At 32.9% G+C, this 18295-nt stretch overlaps 1 protein-coding gene across 2 annotated transcripts in view; it reads left to right on the top strand.

Annotated features, from left to right (window-relative positions):
* The first annotated feature begins 6005 nt into the window (after positions 1 to 6005).
* Positions 6006 to 18295, top strand: part of Tmtc3 (Transmembrane O-mannosyltransferase targeting cadherins 3) — a 216022-nt gene continuing 203732 nt past the window's right edge. For both annotated transcript variants that reach the window (XM_088270039.1, XM_088270040.1), the window contains exon 1: positions 6006 to 7186. In XM_088270039.1, the coding sequence (XP_088126165.1) occupies positions 7001 to 7186 (186 nt within the window). In that variant the 5' untranslated portion in view covers positions 6006 to 7000. The remainder of the gene's footprint in view (positions 7187 to 18295) is intronic.

An 18295-nucleotide genomic window follows, 5' to 3' on the forward strand; every position in this document is an offset into this window, starting at 1 on the left:
GGTTAGGTCTCCTCGTCCTTGGGTTGTAGGTCAGCTTTCTTCATCAAAATTTCCTGGTGACTTTTGCTCATTTTTAGCCTGTCGATCCCAAACATTTATCACTGCCGAGAGGTTGAATGTTTATTACAAGTCATATCGACTACAAAAACATATAATATTTAAGAAAAATGAAATTGGGACGTTTTTTAATCGGCGCCTGGTTTGCATGCTCCAACTGTAGATCCGGCCCTGCGTGTGTCTACCAAAATATTTTAAAACCTATAACTACCAACCTAAAATAATGCAGTAGACTGAAAGTCTATGGCCATAATTATTTTATTTGTATATTTTAACTTTATTATATTATACGTGCTAAACTAAATGAAATGACATTTTATACGCCGTATCCGCGAGTTTACAAAAGCCATCTTTGGTGGGATGATGTAAGCTTTCATTCAGCATAGACTCTTTCCATTTATGTATGAGGTCTAAATCCTGGATTATATTCACATAATTGCGATTTTCTTTCTTCTTCATTCATATTGAAATGTTAAAAAAAATATTGAGATAATCCAGATTTGTGAAACAAGTATTTGAACCCACTCAAAATGTTGTAATCATCATATTTAATTTAAATATATAGTGTAACCTCCCACAACGAGCATATTCGTTCCAGAATCGTACTCGTTAAACGAAATACTGGTTATGCGAAACATTTTTGTTTGGACTGGCGCGGAAATCCCGGCTCAAAAGTAAATGTGAAAAAGAGATCCTTTGCTCTTTCTCTGTAACTCGTTATGCGAAATTATGCTCGTTAAGGGAGCAACTATTTCACCTTTTTTAGTTCGTTATGCGAATTACTCGTTATTCAATTAAATTCAATATAGGCATAACTATCGGCAGGTAGGTCCTGTATATAGATATGTGAAACAATCTGCCGACGATGTCTTAGGTTACTATCGGGAACATATAGACCAATGCCCTGGATAATTTTAGGATTACCGATCATACCGCGCAACAATCGATAAAAATGCGTAATCAAATACAAATTCCTTTTAGTCTCTAAACTGTTGTAGCCAAGTATACCCTGGAGAAACTCGGTCGGGTAGAGCCAAGGAAAATAGCCGTACTCTCTCATGCAACGACACGAGATACGAGGTTCCACTGTATTTTTTTGTGATATTAGAGATTTATGTGTAGTTAAGTACTATGTACACGTAGGGCGGGAAGGGCGTCATGCTTCATATTATTACCGTAAAGCGCCTAGCATTATGTCAATAATCTTTGATACACGGCGCCGTCGAACATCTCGGTAATTCTGCAATTACGCGACACGAAATAATAATGTACGCATCCCGCCGGTATGGCGCATGGCGGTAACACGCGGGAGCAAAAACAAATACGGCCAACCGTTCCACGTTCCCCGTAATACACTTATACCGGGAAGAACGGCGGCTTCTTCACGGACCGCTGGCTTACTTTTCCTTCCCTTAACGCGCGACTTGATCCTTCGAGGAAAACAAACGGAAGCCCTTACAAACGCGGCCAAATACCAGCCTGATCTCGAACTACACACGAAAGTTTACTCGGCGAATTATCGAAAAAGTGTAACATGGTAAATACCACTATTTCTTAAAATCTATTGTGACACATGATTCCATGCATTCCGCATCATTTTCAAACACCATATATTATCCGGTGTTTAAAACTGATGCGGAATGCATCGATATTTTAAGAAATAGTGGTATTTACTAAGTAAAACTTAAATAGATAATCGATAGATTTTGCCACAAAGTGACAGCTGAATCAATTAATAAAAAAGTGTGACCCTGATACCAGGGTTGCTCAGAATAAAGACGACTAATTGCTGTTCAAACATTTTGTTTTATTATATATGGTTAAAAAACGTTTTCGGTTACAAATAAATATGTCAGAGTGATAATAAAAAATAAAAACTAATTTCAATTCATTTTAATTTTGACGTGATTCATCATGCGTTAGTTTCTTAGCTTGGCGATGTTTAGCTACCGCCAGAGCTTTCTCCGTAACTTTAACTATTTAATATGCAAATAACCGGGGAAATCTATTTCCCCCAGATATTTGCATATTAAATCTGTATTTTTAGTGATTGGTGATAAATTGAAATAGTAAAAAGTGACAAAATTCTAAAGTTAAGCTGTAATTCGAAAAAAATGCCTCAATAGTGCGATGGAAGCGCAATTATACGGTGGGTTCACTTTCCCACCTCCCGATTTAGTCGATTGACGACATTTTTTTTTTAAAAAGAATTTCATCCACCATTATTGTTTTCCTATCATAATCCATATCTGTATAAGAGCCCTTGAGGTAGCATTTTACAAAAATGGCGCTAAATAAATAATCCAAAAATATTATAATTACTATGCAAACTTTATAGAGAAGAACCTATTTTATTGGCCCGGATCAGGCGAAAGAGTAAAACGCTTCCCCTTTTCCGAATTTAACCGGCTATTGACATAAAAGAGAGGAAGAATTACACATATCCTAGTTAAGTTTTTTTTTATTTGATGATAAATGTGATTTTTATTAAAATTTGAGAATAATGTCAATAAATTTGTGTACAGTAGTAATTTTTTTTCGACGTTGTTCAAATAAAGTGATTGTGTCTTCTTCTTCCAACCCTCATCCACACTCAATGGTGCATAGGGCACTGCATAATATAAACGCAGTGTTATCTTGGTCTTGAACACGTGAAGGAAAGGTGATCAGCCCTGCGCTTCAGGCCCACATAACCAATTTACGAAATATTAACAGTCCAGGGTAATATTCAGTAAAGTTGTTATGTAAGCACTTTACTCAATATTACCTTGGACTGGTAATATTCAGTAAAGTGGCTATGTATAATAGACTTACTCGCTTTTTAATAATCTTAAGTCATGAACTAAATTGAATGTTCTTTAGGCTGTTCTTATAGACTCGTATGTATAATTTACCCTTCATTAGAAAATGTGCAATAGTGATTTGAATAACCACCCTCCCGATTTTTTTTCTTGCTATGGCTCCAGCCCCCGACGGTCCAAGAAATATTCAATAAGGCCCACCCTCTGCAACAATTACCCACCCCCACTATAAAATATGATTTATGGAAATAATTTTAAATACTTTTCAGTTATTTAAATTGAAATTATAAACATTTGGAGACGGAAAAAAGTATTAATAATAGTTTTAAAAATATATAAACAATAGTTACATCAACGATAACACCCGGAATTCTGAATAAGTGCATCTTAATAATGTATCTGTAGGAATGAACTTTAAAGTATTGTAGAATGTACCATCCCCAAACAAATAAAATAAAAACAAAACATTTAATAAATAAATCATCCCGCGATACAGTGAACTGAGTAATAGTGAAAAATACCGAAATATTTCGTTTGGTAATATGTATTCCTAATTTATTGACTTGGCGTTTAATTTGTAGAACTCCATTTTAATTTATGTATTAATTTTAAATCAAACACAGATTTTTTGAGTCTACTTAGTTGTATTTTATTAACAAAAAACACATAAAAAATTATATTGTGACAATTGTTTCGCCTTGTTAGGGCATTATCAAACGAATGTCAAATTTTTTATGTGTTTTTTGTTAATAAAATACAACTTAGTAGACTCAAAAAATCTGTGTTTGATTTAAAATTAATACATAAATGTATTCCTAATAACTGGTGCGATGTGTTCGATGTAAACATTTTTATTATTTTAATAAACGCAATATCCTGCAATTAAAAAAAAATACGTATTTTTTTAAACAATCTAATTTCATATGGGTGATAACATGTTTTTTTATTTGTTTGAGAAATTGATTTAAATAAAAAAAAAACAGTAGTTCTTACCTTTAATTGTTTTATTTTGGTAGAAAACTTAAGGAAATTCATTAAAGTAATTGATTTATAGATACCCCTATTTCTTTCGTCATATTTGGATTTACAATAGTGTATTGACTCTCTGATTTACTATTGATAATTTGTTTTAAACAAGAAAATTCAAATTTCATAAAGTACACGATTAAGTCCACAACATACTTAATGGTATTTACATACAAAACTAATATGTAAATAACAGAATTATATGTTTATTATATCTTACACAACAAAAAAAAACATAGGCAATCACATAAAAAATACAATACCAGCCAATGACACGTTGTAAATCCTATATGATCCAGAATTCACATTTCTTCCTCTTTTAAATAATGTACTTTGAGTCCGTTGAGACATCTTTAACATATCCATACAAAGATTTGGGAATCAGTATCCAAGATGCTGTTAAATACAAAAACCGCTTAACGTTTCCTAGATTGAGTGCATTGTTTATTTATAATGCATGCCAGCTTTTATTTTATGTAGGGTTGTTTTATGGTTTTAACCACTGGCTGTGTAGTAAATTGTTGATATCACTCTTACAGATCGATTAATTAAATATTTATTATTATATGTATGCTAAAAAGCTTTTAGTAAATTAATCGGAATACCAATATTTTATCGACGGAAATAGCAAAAACAAGCGTTAGTAAAATTAATTTATGACGTTTCAACGAAACAAATTTTCCTATTTGGTAGGTACGTATGCATGTAAATAAATGTTCATATGTATATTTGTATGAACATTTATTTACATGCATACGTATGTAAATGTATGTATATTTGTATGTTTAAATACATTTTTTTTATTTAATAGCTTTGCATATAGAATATATTGTTTTTGCTAATGTCAAGTTAATTAAATACTATTATTTAATTATAAATTATAATAAACTTATTATTAAACTTTAAATCGATTTTGTTCAATTAAAAAAAAATAAAGATTTTATATAATAGGGTTTCTGCTCGCTAGGATGAGTTGGATATTTGAAGAGAGGGGAATGATCGGGGCCAGATTTTTAAAAATTTTGTCATTTGGTCATTTATTGGGCAAACAAAAAATATATGGTTAATGTCTTCTTCTTCAAAACGACATTCGCAAATGGGGGAGTCAAAAACAGCAATCTTCGCAAGGTGCTCTCTCGTACAGCAATGTCCCATCCTCATTCGACAAATGGTGGATGTATTTTTCTTGTTCATCGAAATTTTCCTAAACCAAAGACGGTATGGGACATTAGGCTGAATGAGAGAGTAATGTTTTCCTTTTGAAATTTCGGAAATGTTCCATTTGAGTATGTATGTATATTTATATAATGGAAAATTTTATCCGCCTTAGAATACCTATTTTAGTGCTGGAGGTCCCGGATTTAATTACCAGTGGAGTCAAAATAAAAATGAGTGATATTTTAGTCTAATTTTCATTTAATGTTACCCTGGACGCAGAACTGTTTCTGAAGCGCAGAACTGATCTCATTTCTTTCCTTCATAAATTTGTCTAAAAAGAGAAATTTATGACGTTAACGAATGCAATCAGCATAGTAAATAAACTGAGGTGTGATGTGGGAATTGGCTACATCTAATTTAGCATCCATTCTGGTGGCGTGCACATTTAAAATGTATTGAATGTGCTGCATTATCCGTGATTCCATACAATGAAATTTACTGCTACTCAGTTCCCATAATATCTATATATTTCCTATGTTTCCCGCGCATGCTTCGGTCGAAAGCTTTTCACCCGCGGCACGGTGACGTAAGGTTTGCTCACAAACAGGAAGTGACGTTTGTTATTTTTTTGAATTTTAAATTCATGCCACAGAGAATGTGCTTTATTTATTAAAAGGTCATTTAAGAAATGCTACTAAGTAATATTGTTCAAAATAATTTAATCGATTTTGTTCAGTAAACATTTTTTGCTAACCATTTTTTGTGTTTATTCTTAATTAGGGGTACCTGGATATATTTATTCATTAGAAATAACTAAATAACACAAATCTTGTAGATATTTATCTCCCGCGTAATTCCCGCCATGCCTTCGCATCGACCATGGGGTCGACACTAGCGCGCCAGTGCGGCTGCGCGGTCGAACCGGGTAGCGAGCAAAACGGTCAGTCACGTGACGCTCTCCGTCAGTCGTTCGGGTAACATAATGGCGGTCGGACTTATGCCCGGCTCTTGTGCCACGAAATGTCATATTTTGCTTGTAAATTGCCGTATCGCGAAATTAACGCACGACGAGTGATTAATACCAAAATATTCCGTCGTATTACGCGCCTAGAACTGCGCTGACAGAGATTTTTGTTATTATTCCGCTATTTACAATGTGTTTTATAACAGCTCTTCTTATTTCACCCTGGGTTGCTGTCCGCGAACGAGATCGTTGCCCCGAAATCACTTGGGCGAATCTTCGTGAGATGACTGACATGTAAAGCGTTATCAATAAAGCTTTCTCGGTTTGTGACATCGAACTGATAACTTGCCATTCGCGAATCGCTCCGAAACGTCACTTCGTACTATCCTCGTGGAGCGAGCGCAAGCGGGATGTTTCAACCAAACAATCTTGTTTCGAATGTTTTAAAGCATTCACGTCATTGTTAAATATTCTAGAATAAATAATAATATTAAATGAATGTTAAACGTACGTGTGTACTTAATTTTTGTAACAAAAGTAGATGTGATATAGATATATAAATTAAATTAAGTGTGTTAAAAATAAATGTTTTATATGATATAATAATATAAACCCAATAATTTAAATATAAAATTCATTATCTCAATTTACATTTCTTTGATCTGGTAAAAAAAATCAATGATTTGATGATAATCGCTTTTTAAATACGTTTACAATTAAAAATAATTTTGGCAGATAATTTAATCGGTGTTTTGCAGTACATGTTATTCCTCGTTAATAATAAGATTTTCATTGTGAATTAATATTGTTGGTGTTAAAAGTAAGTGTAGTGTGTGTTGCCTTAGTTTTTCGTGTGAAGCTAAACAATTGTGCAAGCATTATATTTTGTTTACCTTGCACGCCGAAAGTTTTGACAGTTGAGGCAAGGTACTTACCGAGCGTGACGGAAGACGAGCGGCTGTAAATAAAAGCGTTCGAATATTTAAATTCCGAGATGGGGGTCTCGTATTGCTTGTCGGCCGTCTTGGTTGTCACCTGTATCCTCGTGTACCACAACTGCATCTACTGCGGGTTTGTTTTTGACGATATCAGCGCCATTAAAGACAACCGGGATCTGCGACCTCACACGCCGATCAAGAACATATTCCTCAATGACTTCTGGGGAACGCCAATGCACAAGGTAAGGCAACATCACCAACCGAGATCTTCACGCTATCCTTGAACGTCACGAACTTCACATTACTCACCTGTCGTGCGTTTTCTGCAGCACCCAAAATCATCCATCCCATAATAATAATTTTATTCAAACACATACATTCATGCAAGGAATTTAGTCTCCGATACAAATATTCATAAATATTAAGGATCGTTCATACTGAGTATTTTCATACATATTCATTGAATTTATTTAGATTTATTTATGGTATGAAGAACTTGGAAAATAAAAATGATAAAAAGGATGAATGAAGTTAATAAAATTTTACGAATGGTATTTTTTATGAACATTTTTCAGTCTAATTTACTAAATATTTCAATCGCAGATAAAAGTTAGTTTAAGAAATATTTATGAAAATATTTTGTCACGAAGCTCTTTAAAAATATGTAATAAATCTAAAAGATTTCTTCAAATAAAAAATTGAATCTATTTATTTAATTATTGGAGTGAAACAGTGACAATTAATAATTATTTATTATCACTGTTTCACTCCAATAATTTGTTCATTTTACCAAGATTTAAATCATTATACGAAATAATAATAATATATGCTCTACTATATTTTTTCTACGGTTTTTATTATCAGCGCAGTGGTATAATTATAACTGCCACATAGTCAATCATTTCCAATGCCAAAACGAAATTAATAACACGAAGATATTGTATAATATTCAGCAGGTGTCTAATATCTTAAAATTCTATAACATCAGACGCAGGTGGGTAAAATTTAATTTGATTTATTTTTAAGATTATGAAATTCCACCCATAAAGATTTATAAAAATAAAATTAAAATATCCCTGTTTTTTGTTTTTTAGGTTCCTACTATACTTTCATAATATTTTTTAATGTTATGATTCATGCATGGACTGTTTTGTTATTACCCGTAACAAATATTAGTCAACATACGGCCCACGGAATAAAAAAAACAAGAATATCAAATAAACTCAAAATATTTAGATTATTTTAGTTATTAAATACTCGAAAATGAACCGAGGGGTAATTATGTCTCGGATGATTTGCCAAAACTAATTCGCTGGTGAAATGGCATATTTTTATTTTTTTATTTTATGTTTTCATAAAAATTGGGTTTATTCCGCATTTACTTTGATTCACCTTTATTTAATTGCACTATTAAAAAGTCAAAATAAAATTATAGTTAAGAAAAAAACATGAATATTTATTTGATAATTTTCAACGTATTTAATAATTAAAAAAAAAACGTATTCTTATCATTCATACCAACTTAATGGGCTATTTAATCTCCCGCATGATGAAATGTCTTCATCGCGTAAGTACCCTAAAAATAATTACCCCTTCCCTCAATTGATATATTTAATATTTCCCGAGAAACACAAATTTCGTGATGTGGGTATTCTTGTTTTTAATTTATGTTTTAATTACTAAATATCACTTCGTATATTTCTCAAAATCTATTGTGACACGAGTTTTGATTCATTCCGCATCATTTTCAAACACCTTATAGATTTTAAGAAAAAGTGGTGTTTACTAAGCAAAGCTTAAATTAAAAATGCAATGATTTTACCACAAAGTGACAATTAAATATTGTTAATTAACCCGCTAACATTAAGTATATTTTAAATGATAAAAACAGTAGGTATATAAGTATATATTGTTAACTTTGTGGTATGGTTATACAAACACTCTCCTTATCATTCATCGTTCACTTTGAGTAATACCACGTTAAGAAACACTAATTCGTGACTACCGGTTTCGTTATAATCATTCTACCAGGTCATTAAAATAAAAGTATTACAGTCTGACAAATATACAAAAATAAAAACTTGAATGAGAGAAATAAGACAAATATATCACAATGGGAATATTTTTAGAAGTAGACTTGAAAAATAGTATTTAAATACATTTGGTTTATTTTTATCATTGGATGGGAATATTTTTAAAAGTAGACTTGAAAAGTAGTATTTAAATACGTTTAGTTTATTTATTTTTCCTTTTTGTTTATTTCCTACCTAGTACCCAAATTCTCATGTGTAATTTCTAAACTAAACTAAATTCTCATACTTTGTTTGACCACATTGATACGGCAACTGTAAAGTGTTGCGTTATTATTAATCCCAGTCTGTCAGACCAATTTAAAACTATGGCTCAATTGGGTTTATTAAATCCCAACAGTGGTGCTCGAGGGTCCGACCCTCTGTGCACCAATTCAGCTTCTGCCTGAATAACTAACTCATCAGGTTGTTAGCAATTATTTATTTATTTTATCCGATCGAAAACATCCCCTAAAATGCTCCAGCCACTAAAAGGCTACGTAGACATTTTCGGTCACTATTATTCATGAACGCATTTTATGCGCTAATTGACAAATTATTCATACATTATATGAATGGCTTTTTTGATAGAATTTTTGTATCAATTTGTCCACTCACGTGTTTTAATCATTATTTACCTACCCTTGCACATTTTAACTTGATTTATACATATTACGTATCGTTATTAAACGCTTCCACATCAATAACTACTTATTTTATACGGCTACGCATTTACATTGTTGTATTTAAAAAAAATATATTTTCGAAGAGAACTTCTTACGATGAAGTATTTAAAATACCTACTTAAAGTGGTCAGGTCAGGAGTCGGAATAATCGGCGTGCATGTATGAATGTAAAAGAGATGAATGTAAGACAAATTGATGTGACGTTATATTATCTCTGCCTACCCCTGCGGGGAAGCTGCGTGATGGATAGTTAGTTAAATAATTTTGCTTTTTATTTTTTCTGTTTTTTTACAGTTTTTTTTACACATTATTTGCATGCATAATTATGACGATAAAATGAAGTAGATGAACAATTTATGTCTGTATTTGTAGTTCCTTTCCGTTGAAATTGGTTTCGATAAGAAAGCGGTTGTGTATTGTAAGTATGTACATACAAAAAATTATTTGTTTTTTTGTTTACGTAATTTCTCAAAAGTAACTAGCGAATTAACCCACTTGATTTTAATCGTAACCAGAGTTATAAAATAGACAATTTAATCAAATTCGGCGCTTTGCGGAGTGCTAATTAATTAGATTGATTTAAATGTCGTTATAGTGAAGCCAAATGAATTAATTATCGGCGATGCCGCCGGTGATATCGAGAATTTAGTACTTGCTTGGCTCCGTAACTTAATCCGTGGGTGTAGGGTTACGTTTTATTTCAGGAAACCTTATTTATTACATTTCTGCTAAGTCACGGGGAGAGTTGAACTGCGGGTGAAACCTTATACGGTGAACGGCAAACCTCAAATTGCACGAACAACGACGGATTCGCTAAATTCACTGAATGGCGTTGAAATTTGTAGGTACTATTCGCTGTTTATACTGTTTGGTTTATTTTATTTATTTATAGTTCACAAACAACGAAAAATATTTTACAATAAATGAAATACAGTGCAATACAAATTGTTTGAATGTTTTTCATCAATTAGATGAGAACACAACAAGCTTACAGAAACAATAAAGGTGCAGGTTAAACACATATATCGTAGTCGTACAGGAGAAAGTGACCAACTACCAAAACGTAAAATGTTCAGGAAGGCCATTTAAATGACTTTTGCTTGCCGAAAAAATAAACACCAATGCAGTTAGTCATTTTAAACAAGTCAATATATTATGCTTCCAAGTTTAAAATCCTTTGAGATTATTTCAGGGCAATATTAAGCTAGTAAGATATCAAATAGTCAATGATCACGTTTTTGTAAAACAATGCACTTGGTCACTTTCTCCTGTATAACTGCGATATACAGAATAGAAATTTGGTTGTAAAAAAAGGGTAATAACAATTAAAAGTAATGAAGTAAGAAAAATTGGAAGTAAAAATTAAAAGTGAAATCAAACTATCCTACATAAGGTACAAAATTCAAGATTACCAGATTGGTGAAATCAATTTGAAATTGATTTCACCAATCTGGTAATAGACCTCTTGTATTTCTCCGTGCCATCATTAAATATGTCGATGGTGACATTATCAATATTTTCCAAATTATTATATAACCTTAGCATCCTAGAAATGGAGTTAAAGTGTGCCATTTTATTGTTATATACTGGGAGAGAAAATGTGCTGACAATAGTTTAATATTTTACGTAATGTTATATACTCGTAGGTATTCGTACATTAATATTTTGCAGTATTATTTATTTGTTTATCATATTAACTTTATTATTTATTTGTTTATATATTAACTCTTTAAAATATGTCCCTAAAGTTTGTCCACCTCCGTGATGTAATGGTTGGTTAGGTTAGCTACCGTGCTAGAGGTCCCGGGTTCGATTCCCAGGGGTAGGGTCAACATAAATATGTAAAAGTGATTTTACACTAATATTTATTTAATATTACCCTGAATAATATATGAAACCGGTCCCTGAAGCGCATGAGTGATCACCTTGCCTTCATGTAAGTAACGATCAAGATTATACTGCGTCAATACGATGCAGTGCCCTATGCGCCATTGGGTGCGGATAAAGATTAGAAGAAGAAATATTGTAGATACGTACACAAGTTAATGGTCTTATCTCTTATCCGCCCATGAACAAAGATGACGACTTAGCGTAGATCTAAATCTATTGATATATCCAAACTCCACGCTATTCCTGTCTTGATAAATCTTCCTTACGTTTACCATTCGCTCGATAATTAATATCCACATAAGCTCTGATACAGCAGGCTGCTGTTATTCTAATCTACATTGAATTACCCCCCCCCCCCCTCCCCCACCTTGTACTGTGCGACTACCGTAGTGATCAATATTCCATCCGACGTCCCCGGCTGTCAACCCACCCGCCCCTAGAAGTGCACAACAAAGTCCAAATTAATTAATAAATCCCGCATGATTTGATAAAATATCATCATTCGGAATGGTCCCCGGCGGGACCTACACACGGATTAGCCGCGCTGCGACCGCAGGAGCCAATCTTCCGCCATATTGCTCTAACAGCGTTAACGCCGCTCGGATAATTAAACAATCCATTAAAGGCACTCGACACACTCGCTAAAAGTGACGGAGTGCCGAGTGCGAGCTTCCGCGGCGAGCCAGCGATCAGAATTCCTTCCGGTTATCGTCCCGGACGAGTCCAAAGACTGCTCGAAAGATGCGGATAGACCTCGTTCGACAAAATGGCGAAGACGGGATGCTGTCAGTCCTCTTCGGGGAGATATCATTCGGCATTATTAATGTCTGGCGAAGCCTCTCGTATTAAGTCTCGGTAGTTAGTTAACCCGAGGCGAGGAGGTGGCAGTCTGTTATTTATAATGAAAATACGAAGCATCCTACCTAACTCGGTGCTTAGTGGGCCAGACCGCCGCTGACGTCATTTCGATGTCCGCGGTTTTAAGTTTCGTTCGCGTCAATCTTGCCTCTTGTTACAAGAAGTGCTTTGTTAATTAAAAACCTAGTCTCTCGCCCGCTGCTCCAAAGCCATTTTTATATTCTTCTTTATTTTTCTTAGGAAGGATTTTTCCTTTTCATAATTTTCACAATCCATTCAATTTATCTCCATCAAAAATGTTGTTATTATCGTCAAACAAATATTATTTATTTTTAGTCAGGAAAATCGACGGTCTCGGAGCTTTGCTCGGTATATCGAAATGAAAATAATATTATATAATACGGAATGCGCATGTAGGTACCTAACACACTCCTTACGAGATAAGATCTTTTTTGAATGGGTATTTCTTTTCTCGTCCGCAACGCGCTACAAAAAATAACCCTATCACGTAACTATCGCCGAGATATATCCGACAATAAATCATTTTATTTTGCAAACAAAGCGTTGCCCCAAATCTGGTCGTCGTTATGTTGATTTAAATCGCAACCTTTTTTGCTATTTTTACTTCCATCGCGGTGTTATCGTTAGGCGGCAATAAATATTATCCACCCCATTTACATCCGCCGCTCGCGCAACGTTGTCGCCTTATGTGTAAAAACCCACACCCACCTGAGTGGGTGTAATATTACGGAGAATCCTGGATACACATTCTCGCGCGATACATCACACTCCAGCCTCCAGCACCAAGGAACTACGAGGAGTCCTCACACCGAAGCTATCATCTCTCATTCTGTCATAACTCTAATTTACATACATCTAGACAGGTGAAAAGAAAAAGTGACTAATAATACAGAAGAAAATAATAAGATATCGCGAAGATAAACTGATTTTTAAGGCAAATTAGGGGAGGACCTCCATTAAAGACACGCGGCATTATGGCAATATCTCGGAGAAAAGTTATTTCCTTCAGTCATCTTAAGCACACCTTTTATTTTAAAAAAATGCTCTCTTCCTTTTTATTTTTTCTTTCAAATTCACATATCGTAGTCATACAGGAGAAAGTGACCAAGTGCATTTTTTACAAAAACGTGATCATTGACTATTTGATATCTTACTTGCTTAATATTGCCCTCAAAAAAATCCCAAAGGATTTTAAACTTGGAAGCATAATATATTGGCTTGTTAAGAATGACTAACTGCATAAATGTTTATTTTCTTGCCAAGCAAAAGTGACTTAAATGGCCCTCCTAAACATTTTACGTTTTTTTAGTTGGTCACTTTCTCCTGTACAACTACGATGTTTTTTTTTTTTTAATTTATTGTATTCGTTAATTAGGTCTTACATATGAGAATTTTCCTTTGTACCTTAATTACGCGTAACGTCAAAATAAAAACACACTTTATTTGTTTTGTTGTATTGGTTTAATAAGTCGTCATACCCAATTTTTACCAGGGCAGCATAAAACGCCATCGGAGAAACATGTCACCTGACTCATTATTACACTTAACCCCTGGTGAACTATTACGAATAAACTCACTTTTATTAAACAATTTTTCTCACTCACGTCATATTGCGGCGCGGCTGAACCTATGTATCATGCGAGTACCTACCTACGAAGGTACGTAGCAGCGATACATCTTCCGCTACAAGAGGAGACATATTACTGTGGACAGAGTAAAGAAGTCTTCTGAGGTAGACTTGACAGCCATATTTATCTAACTTTTCATACGCTTTTCAGATTTTTTAAATAAGTCGGCTCGTATGAAGGTTATGTCGTTGGGTAATGCGAAATCCCGGTTTAGTGTCATATCAAGGATTTTTATTTTATGGGTTAGCATTGAAACGTTACAATTACAAAAAAAAATTGGTACGGAGTTATGCTTGTTGTCAAATATTTGTTATCAAGATATCTCATTTTGATGGTACCCCTAATATTGTATAGTTATAATTTTTCTTACGAAACAATTGCTGAATTTGTACACAACTTTACATTAAAAATATAATTTGAGACATGACATTTGGTTTTTTAGAAAAACAAATTTTTAACGCGATAGGAGCGCCATCTGTTGAACATAACAGCATCAGACCTAAACGTTACTCATGCGGACAGCGTGTTTCTTGACAACTGCTAAAATATTGTACATCTATAAACGTTGTGAAAACATTTGTATTAAAAATGTTTCCAATCCATTTTTTTCTTTTCTATTTAACCAGACTGAGTCTCGACAATCCATCGTCGGGTACAGCTAGTATTTTAGAATTTTGTCTTGGGTATATATTTATACTTTTCCTTGCTTAGTTCGAGATTGAATAAATTTTCATTTTCTCGGGCTTTTCTCATTTCACTTGATACCTCTTTAGATTCCTATTTAGTTTATAAGATTAAGTTGTTAAACACGATATTAATTGTCGCTAGAATATTTCTTCATGTTTCGCCATTTTCCCGTAAAGTACCTACTTGTATTCATTTTGTGAGTAACAACGCGCTTTTCGTATATCGCACAAAGATTTTGAGAATTCCATTTTCTCGTTCGCGATATTAACACTCCCGGCAAACAAAGGAGCCCCTCACTCTAAATCTAGGTTTTCTATAAAGTTCTCACCGGCTTTTCCTAACCCATCCTTGAAGCGTACCTACACAGTAACAGCGGATAGGGTTACCAATCCATGTATGGAATTATCAGAAGCCTCCTGATTGTTCCAATCTATTTCTAAGCATTCCGCTCGTACCTACTCGTACACATTGTTGTTTTCAGTGTCATATTTCGACGTATAGTAAAGCGAAAATAAATTTACACGCGTAATATTCAAATGTCCCCTATTTTAAACATGTTTGTAAAACAATGGATATATCATGTTTTTAAATGTACATATAAATTGAGTAAATAAACATTATAAGTCTTTCCTTTTTTCTGCAGTATAATGTGTTTTTTTTCATTTATTTATTATGTTAGTAAAGCGTAATTTTTTGTGTTAACAATAAATTAATTTCTAAACAATATTTACGATGCCCTATTTAAAACGATGAAGATATCATGTTTTAAATGTATTTATTTTTTATGTAAATATACATTATAAGTCTTTCCTTTTTTCTGAATCCTGTTTTTTCTGCAGTAAATGTGTTTTTTTTTTCATTTTTCTATTATGTTGGTAAAACGTCATTTTTTTGTATTAACATGAATTTTTTTGGGTAAACAATATTTACGACGAAAACACATTTTGAAAATATTTCCTTTACTATCGGATTTCTTCGAATAAACGTTAGCAAGTAAAAAAAGTAACCCATCACACTAGTTTTTTGCAGGAAAAAAGTAGCCTTAAAGGATAACTTTCTATAAATATATTTTTTAATCACATTTATTGATATGAATAAATGTGATTAAAAATGATTGATACTAATGATTGATACTTAGACGAAAAATATTTGGAAGAGAATGGCCAAGGAAATTAATTATTCAGAAAATTTAGTCCATTAAATTTGGCGAATAAGATTGTACGACTATCCACGAGTACCTACTGAATACTCTGATAGCGACCGATTGTTCGTGGCATCGTCGGTTCGGCTCTTTTTAGATGAATATTAGTGAAATTTGAGTTTGTTACATTATGAATGGAAAACCTTTTTCGGAGTGTATCGTTTCGGCTGAGCCGCTATTTAAGCAAATGCTTTCCTCCGTAAGAAATGTGCAAACGGGCCGAGCATCCCGCAGCCGCTCAGAAATTCAGGCTGCCGCAGCCCTCGCGAGAAATCCCAAATCTGTTGAAGGTATCCAGTAAAATACGCCTCACCCGGGCGCATAGTTATAACGCGTCGTTATGAAATTTTTATGACCCCTTACGTGTTATCAGGGAAAAGCCTCTTCGGCTTACATCCCCTATCAGCGTGATATTATATAAGGCGTTTGTGATGTTATTGCGATTGTCGGCTTATCGTATTTTATAGTTTCCAATTTAGTAGGCCATTACTCTTGTATTCTAATACGTTTATATTGCCTTTATTATTTAATACGTCTTTATCTAGCTATTATTGGTCTTGAATCAATAGACTTTTATGGGACATGAGGCTTGTGCTCAAATTGATCGTAATTTTGTTTTTCCCTTACACATTATATTATAGCTTCATGATTGTTACAAATACTATTACTTTTTTTATCGAATTATTTATAACATCGTATCAATTGATTGCATTTTTACTTGCAGAATTATCTAACGTTTTAACTAAATGTAATTATATTTCTCAGATTTCCATTTAGACACATAACGTAATTAATTGATAACAGTTATGAATTCTGTGCACATTCACTAACCTTATGAGTACCATGTTTAAATGTGTTTTATTTATATGATGTCGCTAGTGCAAAATCAATCGCCAAACCATTAACTAATTAACTAAGTGTCCCAAATTTGGAGGACCTATAAACACGTGTTTCGCGTGATGAAATTACTCAATATAATAGCCTTTTAATTCACACGATGGGTGCTATCAATTCATACGTGGGCATCATGAAACCACCTTTGTTAAATATGCAATAATTACTTCCTGAAACCCTTCGTTTATTTGGGTTCCCACAACGTAATATTGGGACAGATATGCTAATGTACGGGGTATTCTAAGTTTTAAATAATTCATTTGTGTACAATACAACAATAGCCTGTGACATCAGATGTTATTATTTACATTTTGTTATTCATTTGTTTAAAAATAAGCAGCTCTAATTTGTTGATTCGAAATGAATAGTTCGTCGAGTTGATTTTCCTAGATTGTGAACTCAACGCTTCATTACATGTATAAAGATAACAATTTACTACCAGCCTTAATACAAAATATATTTATAACATTGAATTTTTGTACGTGCGTGATATTAAGATTTTTAAACAAAATCTGTGTCAAGAAAGTACCTACTCTTCACAGTAAAGGTAAGAAAATATTTTTCCTTCTGAAAATTGGATACCAAAGAGTCGAAAAGAATGAACCGTGTACATTTTAATTTTTTATATTTATGAAAATACATTATACTAGATTAAGTTCTAATTTTATAAGATCAATTCCATATTTTATCAAGTCATCAAAATCTTCTACATATGTATTTATGTATTACGAAAATAAACAAAGAGACCTTATAATATTAATAAAGAAAATCAAATTACAAAGTAATAAATGATTTTGAAAATACACCAAAAGCTGATAAGAATCAAAACCAAGAGCACAAAGAATTAAAATTATTTGAAGAGTAATTATTGTACCTACAATTTCAAAGGGATTATTAAGGTACGTATGTAGAATATGTAAACAAATTCTAATTGCTTTTTAATTAGGCATGTTTATAATTAATACTCTTAAAATCTTATGTAATGTATACTTATCTCAATGATTTCAATGATATGCTTCGTGCGTTTGTAGAAAATAACACCCATAAATAATACAAATACAAAATTAACAAATTATGTGTTTATTTTCATTCTTAATAAGTATATCAATACACACCAACAGATGCACGGGTGATTATGTCGTCACCATCATTTTATTTTTATTTTTTTAAATAATTAATCAAAGTAGACAATTATATCTTTAAACAGGAGTGAATAAAAAAATCTATTACGCATTACCGACTTACTATATTTAAAAAAAATAATTTCTTTATGTGATGTCTTTTATAAATCAAGTGTTTTTTTTATTATCTTACATTTCTCACGAAGTGGTTTTTTTAAAGAGAGATTTGTGTTTTTATTATTCACACTAATATTTCAATTTCATACTATTTCTGTGAGACTTAGCGGCTCATTATT

Source organism: Brachycentrus maculatus, unplaced genomic scaffold (assembly GCF_059751285.1).
Source record: "Brachycentrus maculatus isolate JH-2025_06_01 unplaced genomic scaffold, ASM5975128v1 h1tg000370l, whole genome shotgun sequence".
Classification (NCBI taxonomy): domain Eukaryota; kingdom Metazoa; phylum Arthropoda; class Insecta; order Trichoptera; family Brachycentridae; genus Brachycentrus; species Brachycentrus maculatus.